Raw genomic sequence first — 19,290 nt, forward strand, 5'->3', positions numbered from 1 at the left:
ATTAGCATACATTTAGCTTTAAACATTTCAATTGGCACAATTGACTTCTGTTTGAATACAGTTCTTAATTTAGAATGTTAATTCTTGATTCAAACCATGCTCATGAGAGACTGAAATAACTTTAGAGTGGTGAAATTTTAATCTTGTCTGAATGCTCTTTTTTTTTTTTTTCAATAGAATGCAAAGATCACTTTATTATTTGAAGCAAAAACATTTAAATTGGAAAACTAACACTGACAGGCTATTCTTGGCTATTTTCAAGTTTTCTTTAATAACCTAACTTCAAGCTTGACTTCGTACAAGAAAGCTTTCTTCCACAGAAGAGACTTTCTACTTCCACTATAAAGACAGAGTAATTCCTCAGGGATTAAAGTTCAAATTCTAAAACCTGACCTTTATTTTTCCCCCCCATGTTTGCTTCTTGCTCCAAATTCAAAATAAGAAAAAAATAAAAATAACTAGGTTTCGAGTGATTTTGTTGGGAAAGAAGTAGGACGGTACTGGCAATTTCAGTGAAAAATGGATTAACAGTTAAATTCCCACCTGCTTGGAGACCTCACATAAATCTTCAGCATTACTTCATTTCCACCTGAATTCCTAAAGCAGGGGTTAAGTATGACTGTACTGATGCAGAGGCTCTGGGATGGCTCTCTGCTGGGGTGAGTTACCTATAGTGTACAAGTAAGTGGGAAAATATATACCTTTGACTGAGAAAATATATTTTGAGGTGATATTTTCAGTGCCAGACCCAATGTGAAATTACAACCATCGTGTTATCCACAAGGGCTGTTTGAGTAGGGCTTATTTTCTGGCACTTTGCAAATAGCTCCTTTTGTATTTAATGCCGTTTTTAAAATATAGTTTTCTTCAAGTCAATCATAAAAATGAGAAAGCATTCCATGTAAATTTATGTTTCTTTTCCAGTAAGGAAGAGAAATACTTCTATGCTCTGCTTTCATTAATTATATTTTTTACACAGCAAAACCAAACCGAAACGCTTTAATGGTGAAAATGAAAATAGGTGGTAACATATTGGTTGAAGTCAAGAATGTATGACTTAAATCCTCATATGAGGATTCTTCATCAGATACCTAATGCAGAACCTCCATGATCCTCTATAACGCTGAAATCAAAGAAAGGTGTCAAACTTCCTTGATTCTCCTGCAGTGGCAATGTATACTTCAGCTCCGCTTTTCTGCCAAGTTGCCAAGAATTTGACCCTGTTCTCTGAAGACTCCCCAGTTACAGCCAAAAAACCACCCAACAATGGAAATGAGATTCCAATGCCCATTTGCATTATCAAAAGTACTGTAATATGGTAATAGTTGCCCTGAAACACAAGGAGGCAAAAAAGGATGTTAAGTGGTTCACCCCATCTTATTTTCTACCCATCCTCTAAGGCTTACCAGTGTATTTAATTAATGCATTCTGCCCACCCATCTGTTTCTTTATCACACAGGGCAAGCAGAACTGAGTGAAAGCACATTCTCCTTGTAGCTACTCACAGTTTCTGCTGACTAGTTCATCTCCATACCAAAGATTCTGTGTAGGAGTTCAGTTTAGAGCTTTAAGGGAATTTAAGATGTAAATTGGTAGTAAGTGGTTTCCTATAATTTCTCAGATGACAGTTTATTCAGTCTACAGGAATTGCTGTTTTAGAGATTGCTTCCAAAATACTCCAGCATTCACCTCCCTTTATTTCCAACAACAAATGCCAGAAGTAGTCAATCACATTTGCAACTCGATGAATATGGGTAACATTCCTCACCTTCCTGAATGCTTTTTGAATCAGTATTTAAAAATATTTTGGGTTCATCCTAAAACTTTGCTGTTATCATGTAAGGCATAAGGGAGGATATGTATACATTATTTATAAGTGGGATAACTATGAAAATCATTACACCAACAAGAAAGCTCTCCAAGATTTTACAGAAATGGATTTTTTTTCCTGTACTTAGTTCTCAGAAAAGCTTGGTAAACATCTAACAAAACCAAATAAGTGGGAGAAAATATTCTGATCCCCCGCATTAACACCACTGCTTCCCATGGGTTTCAAGCCATGGTCCCAAAACTCAGTGGGTCTGCAGCCCTCTTGTAAAGGCTTTATACTGGGTAACTTTGAAAAGCCAGTCTCCTTTCACCATATCCCAGCTATCTGCACAGGATTCTGTGCCTCCACTGGAAAGCTACTGGGGTACTTCAATCACGGAAGTTCAAAGCCCACTGTCTACTTACCAAGCTCATATTTGGAGTGCATATGGTTCATCCCTGTGCATTTTTAGGATTATTACTTTTTTTTTTTTTTTCTGTATGCAACACCTTTCTAAGCAAAACACAGGCCACAGCACATTTCATTGCAGAAAACCCCCAGTAGCTTTATCTTTGAAAATCAGAATTTTCATTCAATTACAAAAAATTAAGCACACATGCATTACCAATGCACAGAAAGCATATGACACATATTTGGGAGACTCAACTTCAGACAGCTGGCTCAAACCGGAAGACACTTTTAAAAGCCCTCTAGACAGAGACTAGAGGGCAAATGTCCCTACTAATGTAGTACTGCAGGCAGCACATTACAAATTGATTGTCCACCAGCCATCGAGAAGCAAAAAACAAACCCAAAGAACTGTGCTTGAGTTTTCTCCAAGTAATAAATGTAATTGATATATTCAAGTAATGCAATATCTGAATTTTAGCACAGTTTCCCAGTAAGCACCAGTTCTGGAATCCTTAGTGAAGCAGTATGAAGTACCAAACTGTTAAGAACATTTATTTTTCCAAATACAACTCCACCTTTATTCATTTGTAAATATTTCTCAAACCTGCTAATAAGCCAAGATGTATTTATAACAAAAATAATCTTATTTCCCCTGAAGAGCATGTAAGATTTGGTCAATAATTTGTCTTCACCACACCATGCATTTAGGGAATAAGATAAAAGCTGCCTCTAACAATACAGAAGAAATTTTACTTTGGCTGTTTTGGCAGTCTGTTGCTTCTGAGTGCAAAGAGCACTAAGAGAGAATAATTCCCATATTTTTAAAACAGGGACAAATAGGAAGTCAGAAATACAGAAATATTCCATAGCAGGTTAAAATAAGTGTGATGTTTGAGGATGGCAATGCATGGGTTGTTTGTTTAAAGAAATGTAAAAAGATGAAACTCCAGGTAGACAAAAAGGGTAATGAATTTAGGCATAAATGTTACAAAAAAAAAAACAACAACAAAAAAAAAAAAAACAAAAAAAAAAAAAACACCAAAAAAAACAAAAAAACCCAAAACTTGCAGATTGTGCCTTTATAGCACCGGGTTAGAACAACTCTAGTTGTAGCAACAAAGCAGAGTCACCTTACTTGAAAATGTTTCTGCTTCTGGGAAGCCAAAATATGATAGGCAATTCTAAAATTTTGGGAAGGGAAAAATAGTAAGAAGTGGGGAAAAAAAATGCAAACTTAAACTTCATAGGAGTGAGGCATTTAGAAACTCCTGACCCTTAGGTGTGCAATACAAAACTCTCCAGCCAGAAGTTTTGTCGGCCAGCACAGTCTCACTGAGTGAGCCAAATTCATCTCATTCCCGAGTGTGCCGGTGACACACTTCCCCTTTGTGCTGCACTTTGACAGTCCTGGAACAGCACCTCATGGACAACAGCTATTTATATTGTCTCCACATGCCACTCACCTCCCTGGTACGAAATAAAGTAATAAATAACTGATTCCATACCTTCCTACTCGTGGGATCCCAGTTTATTCACCTACTCAAAGGAGGGAGGACTCAAAGCTATTCACCTGGCTTACATGCTTGTAGGATTGTAGCCTCGCACTGCTCAGGTGGAATTCAACCAAGGCAGTTTTATCGGAGAATATCCATAAAGCCAGCCCAGCCTGGAAGGAGGCTGGGATGTGGCCTTCCTGCAGATACTGCCAACCTTGAGGCATTGCAAAAGACATGGTGTAAGCCCTTGGAATGTGCTCATCTTCCGCAGCACATCAGAGGGGAGAGAAGAACGCAGGTGCACGCTTGTTAAGCTGACAGCCTGCAGCTCATCTCTCCAAGAATCCAGAACATGGGCTGGGGAACACAGTGACTCCAACAGTTGTCACTTCATGAACAAATTGTGACTGGAAAGAAACATCTTTTGAAGTACCACCTTGCCAGAAAATACACTTTTTACTCAAACCACAACAACAGATACTAATATCAAACTGTCCTATGCAAAGTGGATCAGGAGGCAACTATTCCATCATATGAGATGATAACCCTAACCCCATACTTTAAAAAATAACAAAGCGTACATCTTCTAAGTATTATTTAGGCACCTAATTAAAACTTGTTTGTATCTGGACATTACCAGCAGAGGTACTATATCAAACACTATGGGAATTAATTAATTGCAGAAAGAATATATTAACTATTCAACACTCATTATAAAATTGCTAAATTAGGTTCTAATTCAAAGCTCATTAATATGAGTGGAAACAGCTTGTATTATGCAGTCATTAATGATGGAGCTGGTGATCTTTTCCTATTCCTATGCAGAAATAGTTGCAAAACGGATAGAGAAGCTATCTTTATCCATTAGCAACTGTGCCTCAGAATGTGCAGTTGAATATGCCTCTGTGCTATGCAAGATACCAGATTAACTTCTTGGTCTGTTGCTTTCAGGAGCTGTGAAAACTTTGGCATATTATGAAATGAACCAAAAAAAAAAAAAAAAAAAAGAGAGAGAAGTAGTAAATTATGATTAGAAAACAGCTGAAAGTATCTCAGGGAACACTGCTTTGCTTGAGAGAGTAAATATAATGCTAAGTAGCAAACCACCAACAGCATAGTCTTTGTTCAATATTTGCTGCTCTGTAAGGATTCATCTAAAACAAAGCATGGTATTAGATGCTAGGATTTTCTCTTTTCAAGCCCTAAATAACACTACCAAGTGAAAACACTAAACCTCTTTACAAAGTACAGCAGTTCTTTCAAACCACTCAGCTCTTCATGTTATCATCTTTGAACCAACATTGTCAAGTAATTTGTCATTTGTCTTTTCAAATACAAACTTACATATAACAGAGGTATTCCTTATTATATACAGGCTTCTATTTAAATAACAAGGACAAAAAAAACATTCCATGCAAGACAGCAGAGAAGAGAGTTTTGAGACAATTGCAATGTTTCCATCATTTCAAAAACATCACAGAGCTGTTGCCAAGTGAGGACTCAAAAGTCCACAGACCTTCTGCAAACCCCTCTCTAACTGCAGAGGCATTGCCATCATGGAGATTCGACTGAATGGTACTTTCTGAAGTACTGCCTCTTTCAGAATGGCACAAACGCAAAACTGCCTCAGAGTGAAAAAAAAAAAATTAAAAAAATAAAAAGGACTAACCAAACCTGCCCATGGGGAAAACAAATCTGACACAGCGGTTACTATTAATTAGCATTCCTAATTGTTCAATACTACATCCAGTTTCCAAAGGAAGTGTGACAGGCTGAGCTAGGAAAATGTTACTTCTCAAAGCCGCCAGCACCCGATTTCCTGGGCAAACAAGCTGCCCTTCAGTGCCACACCATGCATTGGTGTTCTGGAGAGCATCAAAGTTAACGACTTCCATCTATGCAACCTGCACCTATGTACAGCCTTTAAAAAAATTTTTTTAAAAAACATTTCAACATTTAAAAGACATTTTAAAGGCTTTTTTGTTTGTTTTTTTCCCCCTGTTAAATGAATCTAAGGAAGCAGCAGCAGAAGAAAGGGGACTGCCTGACAGATGGTCACAAGCAAGCAGGCGACCCCTGAAGCTTTCTAGCCTTCTGCGAGTCAATTATTAATGGGGATTTCTCTTCTTACCGCCCCATCCCATGCAGAGAGGAGCAGCAGCAGCAAAACCTCATTCAGAATGTATCCATCCCCGCCAAGTGACTCGGGGAAGAAGCAAACCAGCAGCGGTGAGCAGATGGTGCGAGAGCCCGCGGAGACGGCGTGTCCGAGGAGCCAACCGCAGGACTTGCTAACCCGAGCTCCCGCTAAGATATACCGTGGGAGCTGCAGATCGCCCGGGCTCAGCATCCCCACGGCTTTGTTTATCGGAAAATATTCAAAACGGAAACCTGACTCCACTTCTAAAAATAGCCGAATTTACTCCTATTCAACTTGAAGTCCCGCTGTTGAAGTGTGCGACAACAGCGAGCAAATACCTCGTCTTATCTCCAAAAGGCAGCATGTCAAGCCAAGTGGGGGAAAACACCCAGACGAGCTCTTCAGGTCCTCAGTATCGGGTTCTTCGCAAGAACCGGCACCGAGAAGGGGCGAGCGCGAAGCGGCCGCCCCCGAGCAGCGGCGGCGCCTGCCGGCCCCGCGCCGCCCCCTGCCGGCAGCGCGCCCGCTGCCCGGGCAGCGATCCTCCCTGCCCCGGCTGCACCCCGCTGCCCGGGCAGCGATCCTCCCTGCCCCGGCTGCACCCCGCTGCCCGGGCAGCGATCCTCCCTGCCCCGGCTGCACCCCGCTCACCCGGGCAGCGATCCTCCCTGCCCCCGGCTGCACCCCGCTCATCCGGGCAGCGATCCTCCCTGCCCCGGCTGCACCCCGCTCACCCGGGCAGCGATCCTCCCTGCCCCGGCTGCACCCCGCTCATCCGGGCAGCGATCCTCCCTGCCCCGGCTGCACCCCGCTCATCCGGGCAGCGATCCTCCCTGCCCCGGCTGCACCCCGCTCACCCGGGCAGCGATCCTCCCTGCCCCGGCTGCACCCCGCTCACCCGGGCAGCGATCCTCCCTGCCCCGGCTGCACCCCGCTGCCCGGGCAGCGATCCTCCCTGCCCCGGCTGCACCCCGCTCATCCGGGCAGCGATCCTCCCTGCCCCGGCTGCACCCCGCTCATCCGGGCAGCGATCCTCCCTGCCCCGGCTGCACCCCGCTCACCCGGGCAGCGATCCTCCCTGCCCCGGCTGCACCCCGCTGCCCGGGCAGCGATCCTCCCTGCCCCGGCTGCACCCCGCTCACCCGGGCAGCGATCCTCCCTGCCCCGGCTGCACCCCGCTCATCCGGGCAGCGATCCCTCCCTGCCCCGGGCTGCACCCCGCTCATCCGGGCAGCGATCCCTCCCTGCCCCGGGCTGCACCCCGCTCATCCGGGCAGCGATCCCTCCCTGCCCCGGGCTGCACCCCGCTCATCCGGGCAGCGATCCCTCCCTGCCCCGGGCTGCACCCCGCTCATCCGGGCAGCGATCCCTCCCTGCCCCGGGCTGCACCCCGCTCATCCGGGCAGCGATCCCTCCCTGCCCCGGCTGCACCCCGCTCATCCGGGCAGCGATCCCTCCCTGCCCCGGCTGCACCCCCGCCTCCCTCCCGGGGGAAGCGTCCCAGAGGCGCTTTCCCCACTGGACGGGCTCCCGAGCCCCCCCTCCTCGGCCGGAGCTCAGGTCTCGAATGCACCGCGCTCAGCTCATCAGCTCATTGGGCGCTTAACCCGTGGCCCTCGCCGGTCCGGGGGCCGCTTTCATGTCAAAAAGATGATGAACCCACAGGGTGACGGAACCCTTGAAGAGCAGCGCTTTGCTTTGAGATGACTTAAGCACTGACAACCCGCCCTCCCCAAGACATCAGATGGTCTTTGAGGTTTCTACCTACTTCGCAGGGCGGGGAAATGCATTAGTTGCTCGCTACTCACGAGGAGTTGGCCATGTCTGTTTTGAACGGAGGAGAACACAAAATAAATAATTAAAAGCCCAGGGCAGGGAGCTCCGGAGCTGGCACAGCTTCCCTGGGCGGCTCGCGGTGCCGGGCGGGCGCTCCCGCCGCAGAGCGGCCGCGGGCCGAAGGCGAACACCCGCGGGGAAGCGCCATATGTGCCCCTCGGACGCAGCCAGACGGAGCTGCTGCCTGCTGGTTTCAGTGCTTGCCCTTTCGAGAGTGGGGGCGGCGGGGGCGGGGTGGGAGTCACTTCTTTTTTTATTTTCTTTGGAGGCAGCGAAGTGAAACGGAAAAGAACGAGGTTTTCCTGTAAAGAAAGGAACTGCCTCTATCCGCAGCCGCTCCGGTCTTACCTCGTAGCTTTTCTAACAAAGTAAGAGCGGGTGAAGTCGCCGTGATCGTCCAGCCACGCTTCCACCGCTTCCTGCTCCGGCGCGGGGGGAGAGCGGTGCTCCATGCTCCCGCCACCGCTCTGCCGCCTGCCAGCGCTGCCTTCCCCCGGCCCGGCCCGCCCCGCCTTGCCTTGCCGCTGCGGTGCCCTGAGCTCCCACCCCCGCCTACGCCCCGCTCCCAGGTGTGCGGGCAGCAGGAAGCCCGGCCCGCGGCACCTCAGCGCATCTCCGGCCCGGCCGCCGGTCCCGCAGCAGCCGGAGCCGGCTCCACCTCCACCGCGGCCCCGCCTGCTTGGAAAAAATGGTAAATCGAGTGTCACTTTGGAGGGTTCCTCTGTCGGGTGTCAGTGTGTCACCTCTGACAAACCTCAGCCGGGATATGAGTACTAAAGCCCTGGCTTTACAGTCCTTCATGCCTACAGTGCGGCTATTAGATCCATTTTAGACTCTGAATTAGCACAGCCTAGCTTTGAGGATGCTCAACGCACAGTTCCTACTTTCTCAAAATTAGACAGCTGGGACTGCAATTTTGGTTAACACTGAGCACCACTTTCATGTATTGTAGTTCCATTCTACAATGGAATTCTACAATTCTACGTGATGTGCACATGCACACATTTATAATAATTCATATTCTGCATTCACAGTACACTTTTCACAAAGTCTGATGCGTATCTATGGCTTCCTGTGTTGCCACACGTGCAGCATCTTTGAAGGTAAGATAACAAATAGCAGAATGTTTCACGGGAAGGGAATATACAGTCTTGCAAATTATTTTCCTGTGTAGTCAATTGAGAGCTATTGTAAGAAATGTTTTCTGCTGCTCTTAACCCCCTTTCAGGTGTGTATAGACTTCTAATACAGAGATATATCTCCTGTATGTATAGAGGTGGGGTTCTGCAGCTCTTCAACTGCAACTTCACAGCAAAGGGGTTCAGAGCCTGCCCATGAGCTTGAGGGAAAAGTTTTATCTTCTGTGTGTCTTTGTGTCACATCTATGCGTAGCACTGACTTAGACACGTGTGTCTTTTGGCTGTGAGAGTTTGTGTGTAACATGAGGCACACAGAAAGAGAGGCTTTACATGAGCATTACTCTGTTGTAAAGGGAACCTCAGGGGAAATGTTGTGCATGGTGACCAGAGAGCAAATGTGAAGATAAAGCATAAGCCAGTTACGTGCAGCATGAGTGAAGCTGCTGTTCAAGGCAAAGACAAATCTTTCAGCAGGGAAATACAGAATTACCAAGCAAATTGCATGAACAGACAACATGGCAATAAGTGAAGTAGATGTTTAGGGCCAAAACCTGGAAAGAGTGGTACTTTAGGGAAAATAAATAAATAAATGAACCTGTTGTGTTTATCACAGATTTCTGCATTAACCATTTAATTTCAGAAAAAGAGTTCTGAGGCTACAGTAGACATGGCAGTTAAAACTCCTAAGCTAGGCAGAGGTTTTGAAAAACGTTGCTATGTTAAAATGCTTAAGTATAATAGCACTGTAAAACATACAATTATAGAATGCAGATTTTATAAGTAACTGAAATGCCATTCCCTGAATTGTTTTATATGGAATATTTATCATGGTACTGCTCATCCAGCCTTGAAAAGCAATTGCAGAATCGTCAGAGGTGATCTAGACAGGAAAAACAAGAAGGACCAAACACATGGAAATATCTTTTTTGTAAAGAGGCAGAAAGGGTTTGTTTACAAAAGGAGAAATACGAATACATAATTTAATTACTGGTATTTAAAAAGTAAGATAGTATTTTCTCTCTGTCTTGTAGGAGAATAACAAGGTAATGGTCAATGCAATTATGTCAGCTGCAATAGATAGTGCCTCATTTCATGTAATTAGGAGTTGCAGTAATAGAAATAAGCATTTATCCTGTGGTAACATCCAGTACGCCCCAGTCAGGAACAGAGGTTGCACTAAGGAGCACTGTAAACATGTAACATTAAATACCAAGCCAGCTGAGGTGCATCCAGCATCCCTGTACCCCATGTCCCAAGGAACTGGGACCCGTGGCTGCAGCTGCTGCTGCTGGGGCCCTTATTTAACCTGCAGATAAGAACCAGTGAAACCAATGCAAATGATTATATTCCTGGGAATTGGGTGGCAAAGCAACAGTTCAAAGGATTGCTACTCGAGCAAAGAGTAGTATAGTCTTTCCCAAAATAAATAAAACCAGAACAGTTGGAGGGAAAAGGGATGCCTTCTTGTATCTGATAAATTTCCATGAATAATAATGAACATGTTGTTTTCATTTTTTAAGGTGACAGGAGGGGACGAAGGCCAAGCATAAGAAAGAATGAATGGTGAAGTGGAAAAAGTCTTCCATAAATTTGGCTTCCAAAGTGCTCTGAAAAAGCTCCATGTATCTTAGTTCTCACCCAGTTTTCCAGTTTGTTTCCAGAGCTCAGAGGATAGAACTGATGTGGAGTAGCTCTAAACCTGAGAAGGGCTTGTAGTAATGACACACAAATAAAAATGTCCAGTTCAAGTTTAGAAGCTGTTTGAGAGCTCAGTATTGAAGCTGGGAAGCTTTTCCATCAGTAGGCCATGCTATTGCTGGTGGATGGAAAATTAGCTGAAATCTTTCATCTGATGTTTTGCAACTATTGTCATGTAAGGAGATAAAAATCGGGGGGGGGAGGGGGTGCTCAAGGCACATTAATTAGAATTTCTGCTAATTCAGGATAGTTAATAAGAATAAATAAGGAAGTATGTAACCAGAGGAAAAGTATTTATGTGATAATTTATGCTCAAAGAACCCTAAATTTATTTGAAAGTAAAATAATTCTATTTCATTTCCCTTTAAAAGAGAAGAAAAAAAAACATTTCAGATGTCAACATTGTTAACTTGTCTGACTTAATTATTAGATGAATTGGAGCAGCATTTAGCTTTGCTATGAAGTGGGAATTGGCTGTCTTTCCACCATCTCTTAAATCTGGAAAACAGTTGGTCTGTTTTGGCTCCTAAATCAAGTTTAGGACTGTGCTATATGGCCAGTGAGGCTAGAATATGATGAGGCAGAGGAAACTGTTCCATTTCTTTATTAGCCAGCACTTTCACACACACGCAGTGGAAGAATCCTAATACTAGTGGGGCAAGTTTCCATTTCCCTTCCATTCCATTGCATAAGGAGAATGCAGTAGTAGCCAAAATCCAATTAATTTAAAATCTAATCATTATTTAGTGATGAAAGCACTAAATTATGAGAACGTCTTAAAAGTTTATTCTCTCTGTCCTTTCCAGATAATTGCTGGAAACGTTTCCCCAGAGCTGCTCAGCAATTGCATAACCTGCCCTCTCCTCTGGGATGTCAGTGCATATGTCCTACAGGAAGCCATGGAAAATAGTAGCTTCTTCCTATTTTGATTTAAATGTGATGGAGCGTTTGCGTCAATCAAAGTGCCAGGCAAAATTATTGTTCAAGTCAGGGAAGCACCAGCTTCTCAAAGCTGTTTGTAATGCATGGATATTTGTCTGGAAAACACTGTCAAACTTTATCTCCTGAAGAACGGAAGTCAGGATTTGAGTTTAACATATTAGCATTTGATATATAAATCTACCATTATGTTCAAATTTTAACTTTCTCTGATTTCTATTGGAACTCTCAGGATAAGTTGTAAAGCTGTTAGCAAGTCCCTCTCTTTTTCTCAGCCTTCTCTCCTTTAAGCTAAGTAGTGCCATATCTTTCAGTTCTTCTTGAACATCATGTTTTCCAGCCCTCTGATCATTCATTTTCCCTTTGAGCATCCCCTAGATTGTCTCTCCCATTCCTGCAGTATCTCACCAAGCTGAACGCAGATCAAATCTCAGTGAAGTGGAAGGAATATTTTGTGTTCCTTGCAAACTCTGTTCCTGCTCATAGTCACCCTTGCTCATGCCTTCTTGGCAACAGCCTGATATTGTTGACTTCTGTACTCTCTCTTCCCTTTTTTTACAGACTTGCCATGCGCTCAGGTGCTGCCTGTATGTTTACCTCTGCCTAACTGCATTTTCTCGCTCTTGAACATTTTAAATTTCATCCTGTGCTTGCAATACGTCTCCAATTTATCAAGCTGAATTCTGTGCCTGTCCTGTGGTGTGTGCTTGGCCAAGCTTAGTGCAGGTTTGCTGAAGAGCACTGGTCTGGGTGGTGATGGGGTTTGATGCAGGTGGGTGAAACTGTGGGTGGATAATGTATGCACGGGGTTTGGTGGATTTTGCTTGGGAGGTGGTGGGTAAGTAGGAAATGTGTAGGGTAGATTCATTCCAGGCCCTTGTCAGTGGCATCTCAAACCCTTTCTTCTTTTACAATGATACCTGTCTTATTTTTAAAGAGCTTCTTAGCACTTACTTAGTAATTTTCAATTAGCAGTTGCTCTTATTGCTTGATTACTTTTACTAGTAATTGTGATTTTGAATTGAAGCATTTGGTTTATACTCACTTTTACAGATAATATTGAGTCAAATTATAAGGAACTTGTTTTCCTAGTTGTGGTTGTTTGGAGATGGAGACTCAGTGGGAAATGATATAAATGAAAAATCAGTCAGATTTTTTTTTTTCAGTACATACCACTGCAATGTGGGCATTCACTCCCCTGTTTCTGTACTCAAATTCCACAATTCTATGTTAAACTTCTCACACATTAACTTATTATCTGGAGTTTCTGAAGACCCCTGTCATCACAAGTTAGTATCATTAGTCTCAGTAAAATGCTTGGTTTTCTGGAGATTTTTTTTCAGGACATTCTCCCAGTAATGATCTTTTTGAAGGCACAGAGAGGTGTAGTAGGAACAACTCCTCTGTCATAGTTTAATCCACCTTGGGTAGTAAGAATAATTTTGCCTACACTTTGCTCTGGGAATGTGTCTGCTTCGGCCTATTAGTACTGTTTCTTTCTTTTCACAGTAACTCGTTTTCAAAAACTATTTCCTGTCTTGTAAATGAGATTTTCTTTGTTCCTTTAATGAAAAACGCAGATTTCTCTGTGTTAGAATATAGGTCAGACCTCACTAAATATTCTTAGCTGGTCTATATTAAGGGCCTGCCCTTCATGTTATTTATAGCTCTATAACGTTTTGTAATTTGCAGCTTTTCACATCAATAATTTTATATTTTTGTTCAGATCATTCAGTATGATTTGGGTCCATTCAGTATGGACCAGACTGATAATATACATTGCTGGGGCTGTTATCAAAAACTCTGTAGGCTTCTGAGCCAAAGCCCAAATGAAATCTGACAGGAGTTTACTTTATCAAACTAATTTGTGGTCTCATGAGAAAAGAGGAAGGGTTTTTTTGTTCCTGACAAAACTAATTTTCTGTGTTGACTGGCGTTAATTGTACTATCATCCTTTCATTGTACACTGATTTCTTCCTGTACCAACCTTTCCATCAGTTTCCTTGACGCTGATGACAGGCAAAATGATCTGCAATTTCCTTATTAAATAATGGAACAAAGCTTGCTTCTCCTCTGTCTTGGGGATCTTATGTGGAATTTCAAGACATGTTCTGCTTAGTTGGGTTCTTTTTAATTTTATATTTTAGGGTTTAGGTTTAGGATTCACACCTGTTAAACTGGCATTATTTTAGTTCCTAATGTTTTGGAATCATAGTAGTGAACATACAAATTTCTTCTTTAATAGATCATACAAGGAATATTTTAGTGGCACAGAGCTGGTGAAGTATTATGCAGTGAACATAACAATTGTTTTCAGGGCATTTTAGGAATGCACAGGCATATTCTGGTATTGAAGGAAAATGTTGATTTCTGATTGTGAAAGAGCAATTAGTTACACAGCAAAAAGTTAAACAGTAAACACATTGAATGAAGTGATTATTTATGTATAACACTGATATTATAACCTAAACTATAACCACGAAATTTTCACTGTTCTGAACAATGTGAAAGGAAAATATGTTAAGAGATTAGTTTGTAACTAAGGCTCACTGCAGCACTAAGTGAATATAAAGGGTTTGCATAGCATTTAAATTATACTCATAAAGAAAATGTATGAGAACAGTCAGACTGAAAAGAGGTTGCTGTGCTCATTTCTGACTGTCCTTTTTTTTTAATTTGAGAGTATGGCATACTCAGGATCCTTCCATGTTCTCCTTCACTTTTCATGCCTATCCCTGAAGACATCTGTGGTTTTGATGTTTGTTTGGCCAAGGGAATCTGAATGAGAGTATTCACAATATACCCCTGCTGGTCCCAAATCATCAGCAGTCTCATGGAGAGGTTTTCCCCACAGTGCCTGTTCATTCCTCCTAGTCTCTTTTTTTTTTAAAAAGCTTTGGCAGATGTGAGCACCCGGAGCTTTCAAAACCTTTTGATACTTGGTAACTAGTTTCTGTCTGGTAAATAAAAGAAACTATTACAGCAAATCAGTGAAATGGATCTTCAGATTCTCCCACCAAATAGCTTGGGGTCAGCATCACCCTGCCTTCCTGGAAAAGTGAAGCTGTATTTCTCAAGAAATCAGTGAGTATTACAAGAACTGCTGGGACCAAATTGAGATAAGTACCTAGCTTTTCACATTTGGTGCCACATTTCTGAAATTGCTACTTACATTTCATCACTGGGAGGTTGCACACTGTTCGGTTTCTGAGGCAGGGGCTTTCCATGGCCACGTGTTTCTGTAGCCTTTAGCATAGTTGGTACTTCATTTGTGGCTGCAAAACCAATGCAAGGGACAAATTAAATCCATTTTTGATGTAATCCAAAGATCATTTCCATCCCTGATGAGCTTTTTTATTAATCGTTCTCCTTCCATTAGATCAGTGGAGACAGCAATATTGTCACTGGTACTGTACTATAGGTAGCTATAGCAAAATATAAAGTTTATATGATTTCACTTAGGTTATAGAAAAAGCTTCTATCACAGCTGAAATTACATCAAGTTAGTCACTTGGTTTTAGTATTACATTTGGTCTTCTAAATCACCAAGGAGCTGATTTTCAATCTATCTTTCTGCAGCCACAAGGGTTACACGCTCACTTCTGGCAGCTTATATCAAATCCTAGGAGAGGCAGAAGGAGTTGTGTCAGCAATGTGGCAGACCTTATTTGGCACCTTTGCTCCCAAATGGATAATGTGAGCACCTGGAACCAGCATGTACCTCACTGGTGGCTGCCTAATCTGCTGGCCTGGGCTCATGGTGAAGGAGAACCTTGGCCACTCAGCCCCAAAAACAAGGGACTGGCTCAGCCATGGCTGTTCACTGCTATGGCACCCCATTTTTGAGGCCTTCACTGTAGATTTTAGAGCAGGGGAGAATCAAACTGTGTGAGAAGAAAGCTGCCAGAAAAAGTGAGGAACATGGGGACAGCAGGATGGAAATAAGAGCGTAATTTTGCTAAACCGTTCCAATATGGAACAATATTAGGGAGGCTCTTGATGAGCCCAAAACTCCTTCCAGCTGCTTGTGAGCTACTGGCTGTGCCTGACATTCCTGATTGCTGGCTTTTAAGTCTGGTCTCTTTTTAGAACCTTGGAAAAAAACCCAGTTTTTATTTGAGCTTATTGAATTTGTTTTAATTTTGTTTATTTCCGGAGCAAAATGTTTATGTGGAAACAAGTTTGTGTGGTGTTCTCATGGCTCAAGTAGTAAGCAACAGGAGCACCCCTGAGGAAATGAAAAGTGACACAGCATGGGCCAGCCTGTGAGGACAGCTGAGTGCTTGCAGGTTGCAGCCTTCTTTCTCCTCAGTTCATCCTGCGCTGAGCACGTCCATATTCCCTGCTGTTTTCCTCCTTTCCGTGTGAGACTGGGTGACAGCGGTGCAAAATGGACTGAAGAGCAGGATTTCGTGTGTGGGGGGGGGACACAGTATCTCTCTGCCATTTCTCTTTCCTTTGTTAGTGATGTAGAAGAGTTTCTGTGTTTTATAAGAATTTGATGCTACCTGCACACCGCCAGTATAATGACATTACCAGGTAAAAGCATGGGCAGAGAATTATTGCAGTACTGGACTTCAGTACATTTATACTAACTTCAGATCCATTTATACTGTGTTATCCGAATTTGCAGTGTGTGCCTTTTGATTAGAACTGCCAGCACCTATTTTTTTTCTGTGACAGCTGAATTATGGGTTTTGTGAGGAAAACCTCACAGCTGATTAAATTTGTACTGACAGGGTTGCATTCTGTGTTAACAGGAAAGCAGCTTTTTCAGGCCCCCTAAATTGCACCTTTTCCTCTGCCCTTACTTTAAGGCCCTGAAAACCCAGGATAAATCAGGAATTTGCCACCACAGTTTCTTTCAGTGTAAAGAAAACCAAACATGTCATTGATAATTGAGCAGAGTAGCTCTTTTGCTAAATTTTTGTCTTCTTTTAATCTGCTCTTTGTTTTTCAGATGTGGATTGATTTATCCTTCCAGCATTTCTGTCTTAGACAAAATATTTTTGTTAGTTTGTAGGAGATAAATCACAGCTCTTCCCTCTAAATACTTAGTGTCTGACTCTTAATTTCTTGATCTCTGTGTGTAAATAAAAGTCTGACCTTGTTTTGCTACTTAAAAGTACTCAGGGGAGGTAAGAGAATACAGAGCTGTACATAATGAAAATCATCAAAAGGAAAAAAGCAGCACAAAACAAATCTTCTTGCTGGCTTTGAATTTTAGTGAGGTTGAAAGATGACGATTTTCTATGGATTAATATTAATTGTAACTGATACATGGAGTTTAATATTACAACCAGGTAAAACAAATAATTCCTGTAATCTATTGCTTGCTAGATGTTGAATTATTTAGAATGGAAAGTGTGTCAGAAATGAGGGTTATAAATATATCTATGGAAACATGAGGAACAGGAACTGGAATTCTATAATGTTTATAGTTACTAATAAGTAACTACATAACTACAATTTGTTCTTAAACAAGCCAGTAAAATTGAAAGTACGTGCTGCAAATTCTCCCAAGTGCTTTCCAGCCATAAAAACTTGCAGAAAGTAGATTTTACCACAGATACAGTCCAGCTGAGCATCGAGCTGAAACATGCACGGTACTATTGTTTCCATTTGCTAACAGGCCTTACTTGCTTCAGGGGTTCTTGCATGTGCCGGCTGTTTTTCATTCCAAGTGGCTCAAAGCTTTAGGACAGTGTGGTCCCTTCACATCTCAGTAGGAAAGCTTTGGATTGAAACAACATCTCTCATTCAAAAACTGAGCTTCTTTCCCTTTTTTTTTTTTTTTTTTTTGGGGTGGGGGTGTTGGTTTTTTGTTGTTGTTGTTTTTTTTTCCTCCTGGGATTCTTGCTGTTTCTGAAGAGTTATGCTCATGAATAGTAATAGAAAATAATTTCTGAAGATCTTACTACAAGGTAATTAAAAAGTATGGGGGTGAAATATCTGAAATGTCTTTCAGTTTGTGTGTTTATCTGCATCTTTGAATATCTATCAGTTCCTGCAACCCCAGGACCCTTCAAATTCACCAGCCAGCATCAAGCACATCCAGTGGAAAGATAAATATAACAAAATACTGTGAACACCTCCAAAAAAACCCCCAGGCATCCTGTTGAAAAGAGACAGCGTTTTCATCCTTTCAACAAGAGTCAGAGTGTCAATGACCATCTCAGAAGGGGACAGCACCCAGGCAGCAGAGAACCCACAACCTGCTGGTGCTGGTGCTTCAAGTGGAGTTCTGCACAGTCCCAGGAAGGTGTTGATATGATTCACTTAAAAACCAGGCAGCCACATAATATAATTAGAAAAAAAAATACAGCTGGGTTTACTCTGCTGCTCCCAGAGCAAATGGCTGTCTTCCTTCAGGCTGAGCTCTCTCTGCTCTCCTGCTCCTTATCCTCTGCTAACATCAAGCCTGCACATCTTACCCACTACTTGCAAGAAGAGTGTGGAGACTGCATAACTTTCCTTCCTTGCCTAACTTTGCCCTCCTAGTTTTAGCTTGGAAGGAATTGGAGAAACGTCCCTCTGCGCATCGACCTTCCAGCTTCCAGCTCTAGAGTAAAGTTCTTTTCTGGTGTGTCTGGTGTCCTCATTTCGCCATATTCCGTTTCGTTCTTGCTCTTATCATCACCAGTGCTTGGGAATATCTTACAGCAAGAGTAAAATGCCCTCTCCTCTTCACGTGTCCCTCAGGAATCTCTTCTTTGGCAGTGATCAGAGACACGAGTCAATAGCAACCGAGAACCATCATTATCTGACCGTGCTGCTGCTTCTGGTTTGTTGCTCCCCTTTTGATCTCGCTGTGCTCTGCTCACAGACCTGTCCTGTCCTTGGGACACGGACCAGGCCTTTGTGTTTTGTACAGAGTGTTTCTGTTCTCTGGCTGAATGTTTTGACCTTTAAAAGTCAACTCTAAGGCTGTCAAAATGTGGTTTATTTAATCAAGAATCTAATTTGGGGATAGCAACTCTCTGTTACAGGCCCAAAATTCTCTCTGTGTACTGTTCATGCCAACACAGCCTTGCCCACACAAATGTTCATGAAGCTCAGATAAAAAGAGCTGTTAATAGAGGAGACGAGGCCTTCAAAATTATGAAGAAAGCTTTCTTAATATTTACGTTCTTCCTTGTTGGCAAAATGGGTTAATTTGAGTTCAACCTATTCTGGTTTTATTCCAAAAATGAGAAAAATACAACTGATACTTCTCAGCGGAGCAGATTAATGAGTGCCAGTGAGCTAAGCACAACACAATGAAATGAGGCAATTTAAAGAAAACCAATAAAGGTAAAAACATTTGAGTAATCAACAACAATGTTCCCTTCAGAACAGGGCATTACAACAAAGCTGGTTGTGCTGCCAGTCTTGTTGAGTTTCAGTGCCTACAAAGCAGAATAGAAACTTTCTCCATAAATCCCTGGGTGCTAATGCAGGAAGGTGGCTGTGTAATCTGAGCTGTCTGACCCTGGCAAAGGAGCAGACTGTAAGCTCACTGCCTAAAGAAATGATTAAAAAATTCAGTGCTGGGAGGAGTACTTGCTGCTTTATTGATGTTTATCAGATTAAAGTTAAATAACTGAAGTAATATGAGCAGTGCATAAAAGCAGGGGAGTGAAAGGAAAAAAAACCTGGTTTTGGAGTGTGCCGTGGCCTCTCCCGCAGAGTGTCTCATTGATCTGCCTTCCAATTCATCCTGTCAAACAGCTGGCATGGCCTGGGGTCCACAGCCAGATGAGTAGCACCATTCAAACACTCTGCTATGCTGAGCACAGATGCTTTCCCTGACGCCTGTTAGTTCCTAGCCAGCTTCCAGAG

At 42.8% G+C, this 19,290-nt stretch overlaps 1 protein-coding gene and 1 long non-coding RNA gene across 11 annotated transcripts in view; one reads left to right on the forward strand and one right to left on the reverse strand.

Annotated features, from left to right (window-relative positions):
- PDE5A (phosphodiesterase 5A) overlaps nucleotides 1–19,290 on the reverse strand; it is a 116,746-nt gene that overhangs the window by 52,487 nt on the left and 44,969 nt on the right. For 5 of the 10 annotated variants that reach the window (XM_040063898.1, XM_040063899.2, XM_040063897.1 and 2 more), the window contains exon 1: nucleotides 8,042–8,180. In XM_040063898.1, the coding sequence (XP_039919832.1) occupies nucleotides 8,042–8,145 (104 nt within the window). In that variant the 5' untranslated portion in view covers nucleotides 8,146–8,180. Of the gene's footprint in view, nucleotides 1–5,848; nucleotides 5,946–6,195; nucleotides 6,276–7,665; nucleotides 7,671–8,041; nucleotides 8,181–14,641; nucleotides 14,745–19,290 lie in introns of those variants that run through there. The other 5 variants (XM_040063901.2, XM_040063900.2, XM_040063906.1 and 2 more) reach the window with 4 other exon arrangements.
- Nucleotides 8,305–10,843, forward strand: LOC120752598 (uncharacterized). Its single transcript, XR_005700766.2, has 3 exons — nucleotides 8,305–8,384; nucleotides 8,728–8,796; nucleotides 10,353–10,843. It is a non-coding gene; the product is annotated as an uncharacterized LOC120752598 (long non-coding RNA).

Source organism: Hirundo rustica, chromosome 5, assembly GCF_015227805.2.
Source record: "Hirundo rustica isolate bHirRus1 chromosome 5, bHirRus1.pri.v3, whole genome shotgun sequence".
Lineage (NCBI taxonomy): Eukaryota > Metazoa > Chordata > Aves > Passeriformes > Hirundinidae > Hirundo > Hirundo rustica.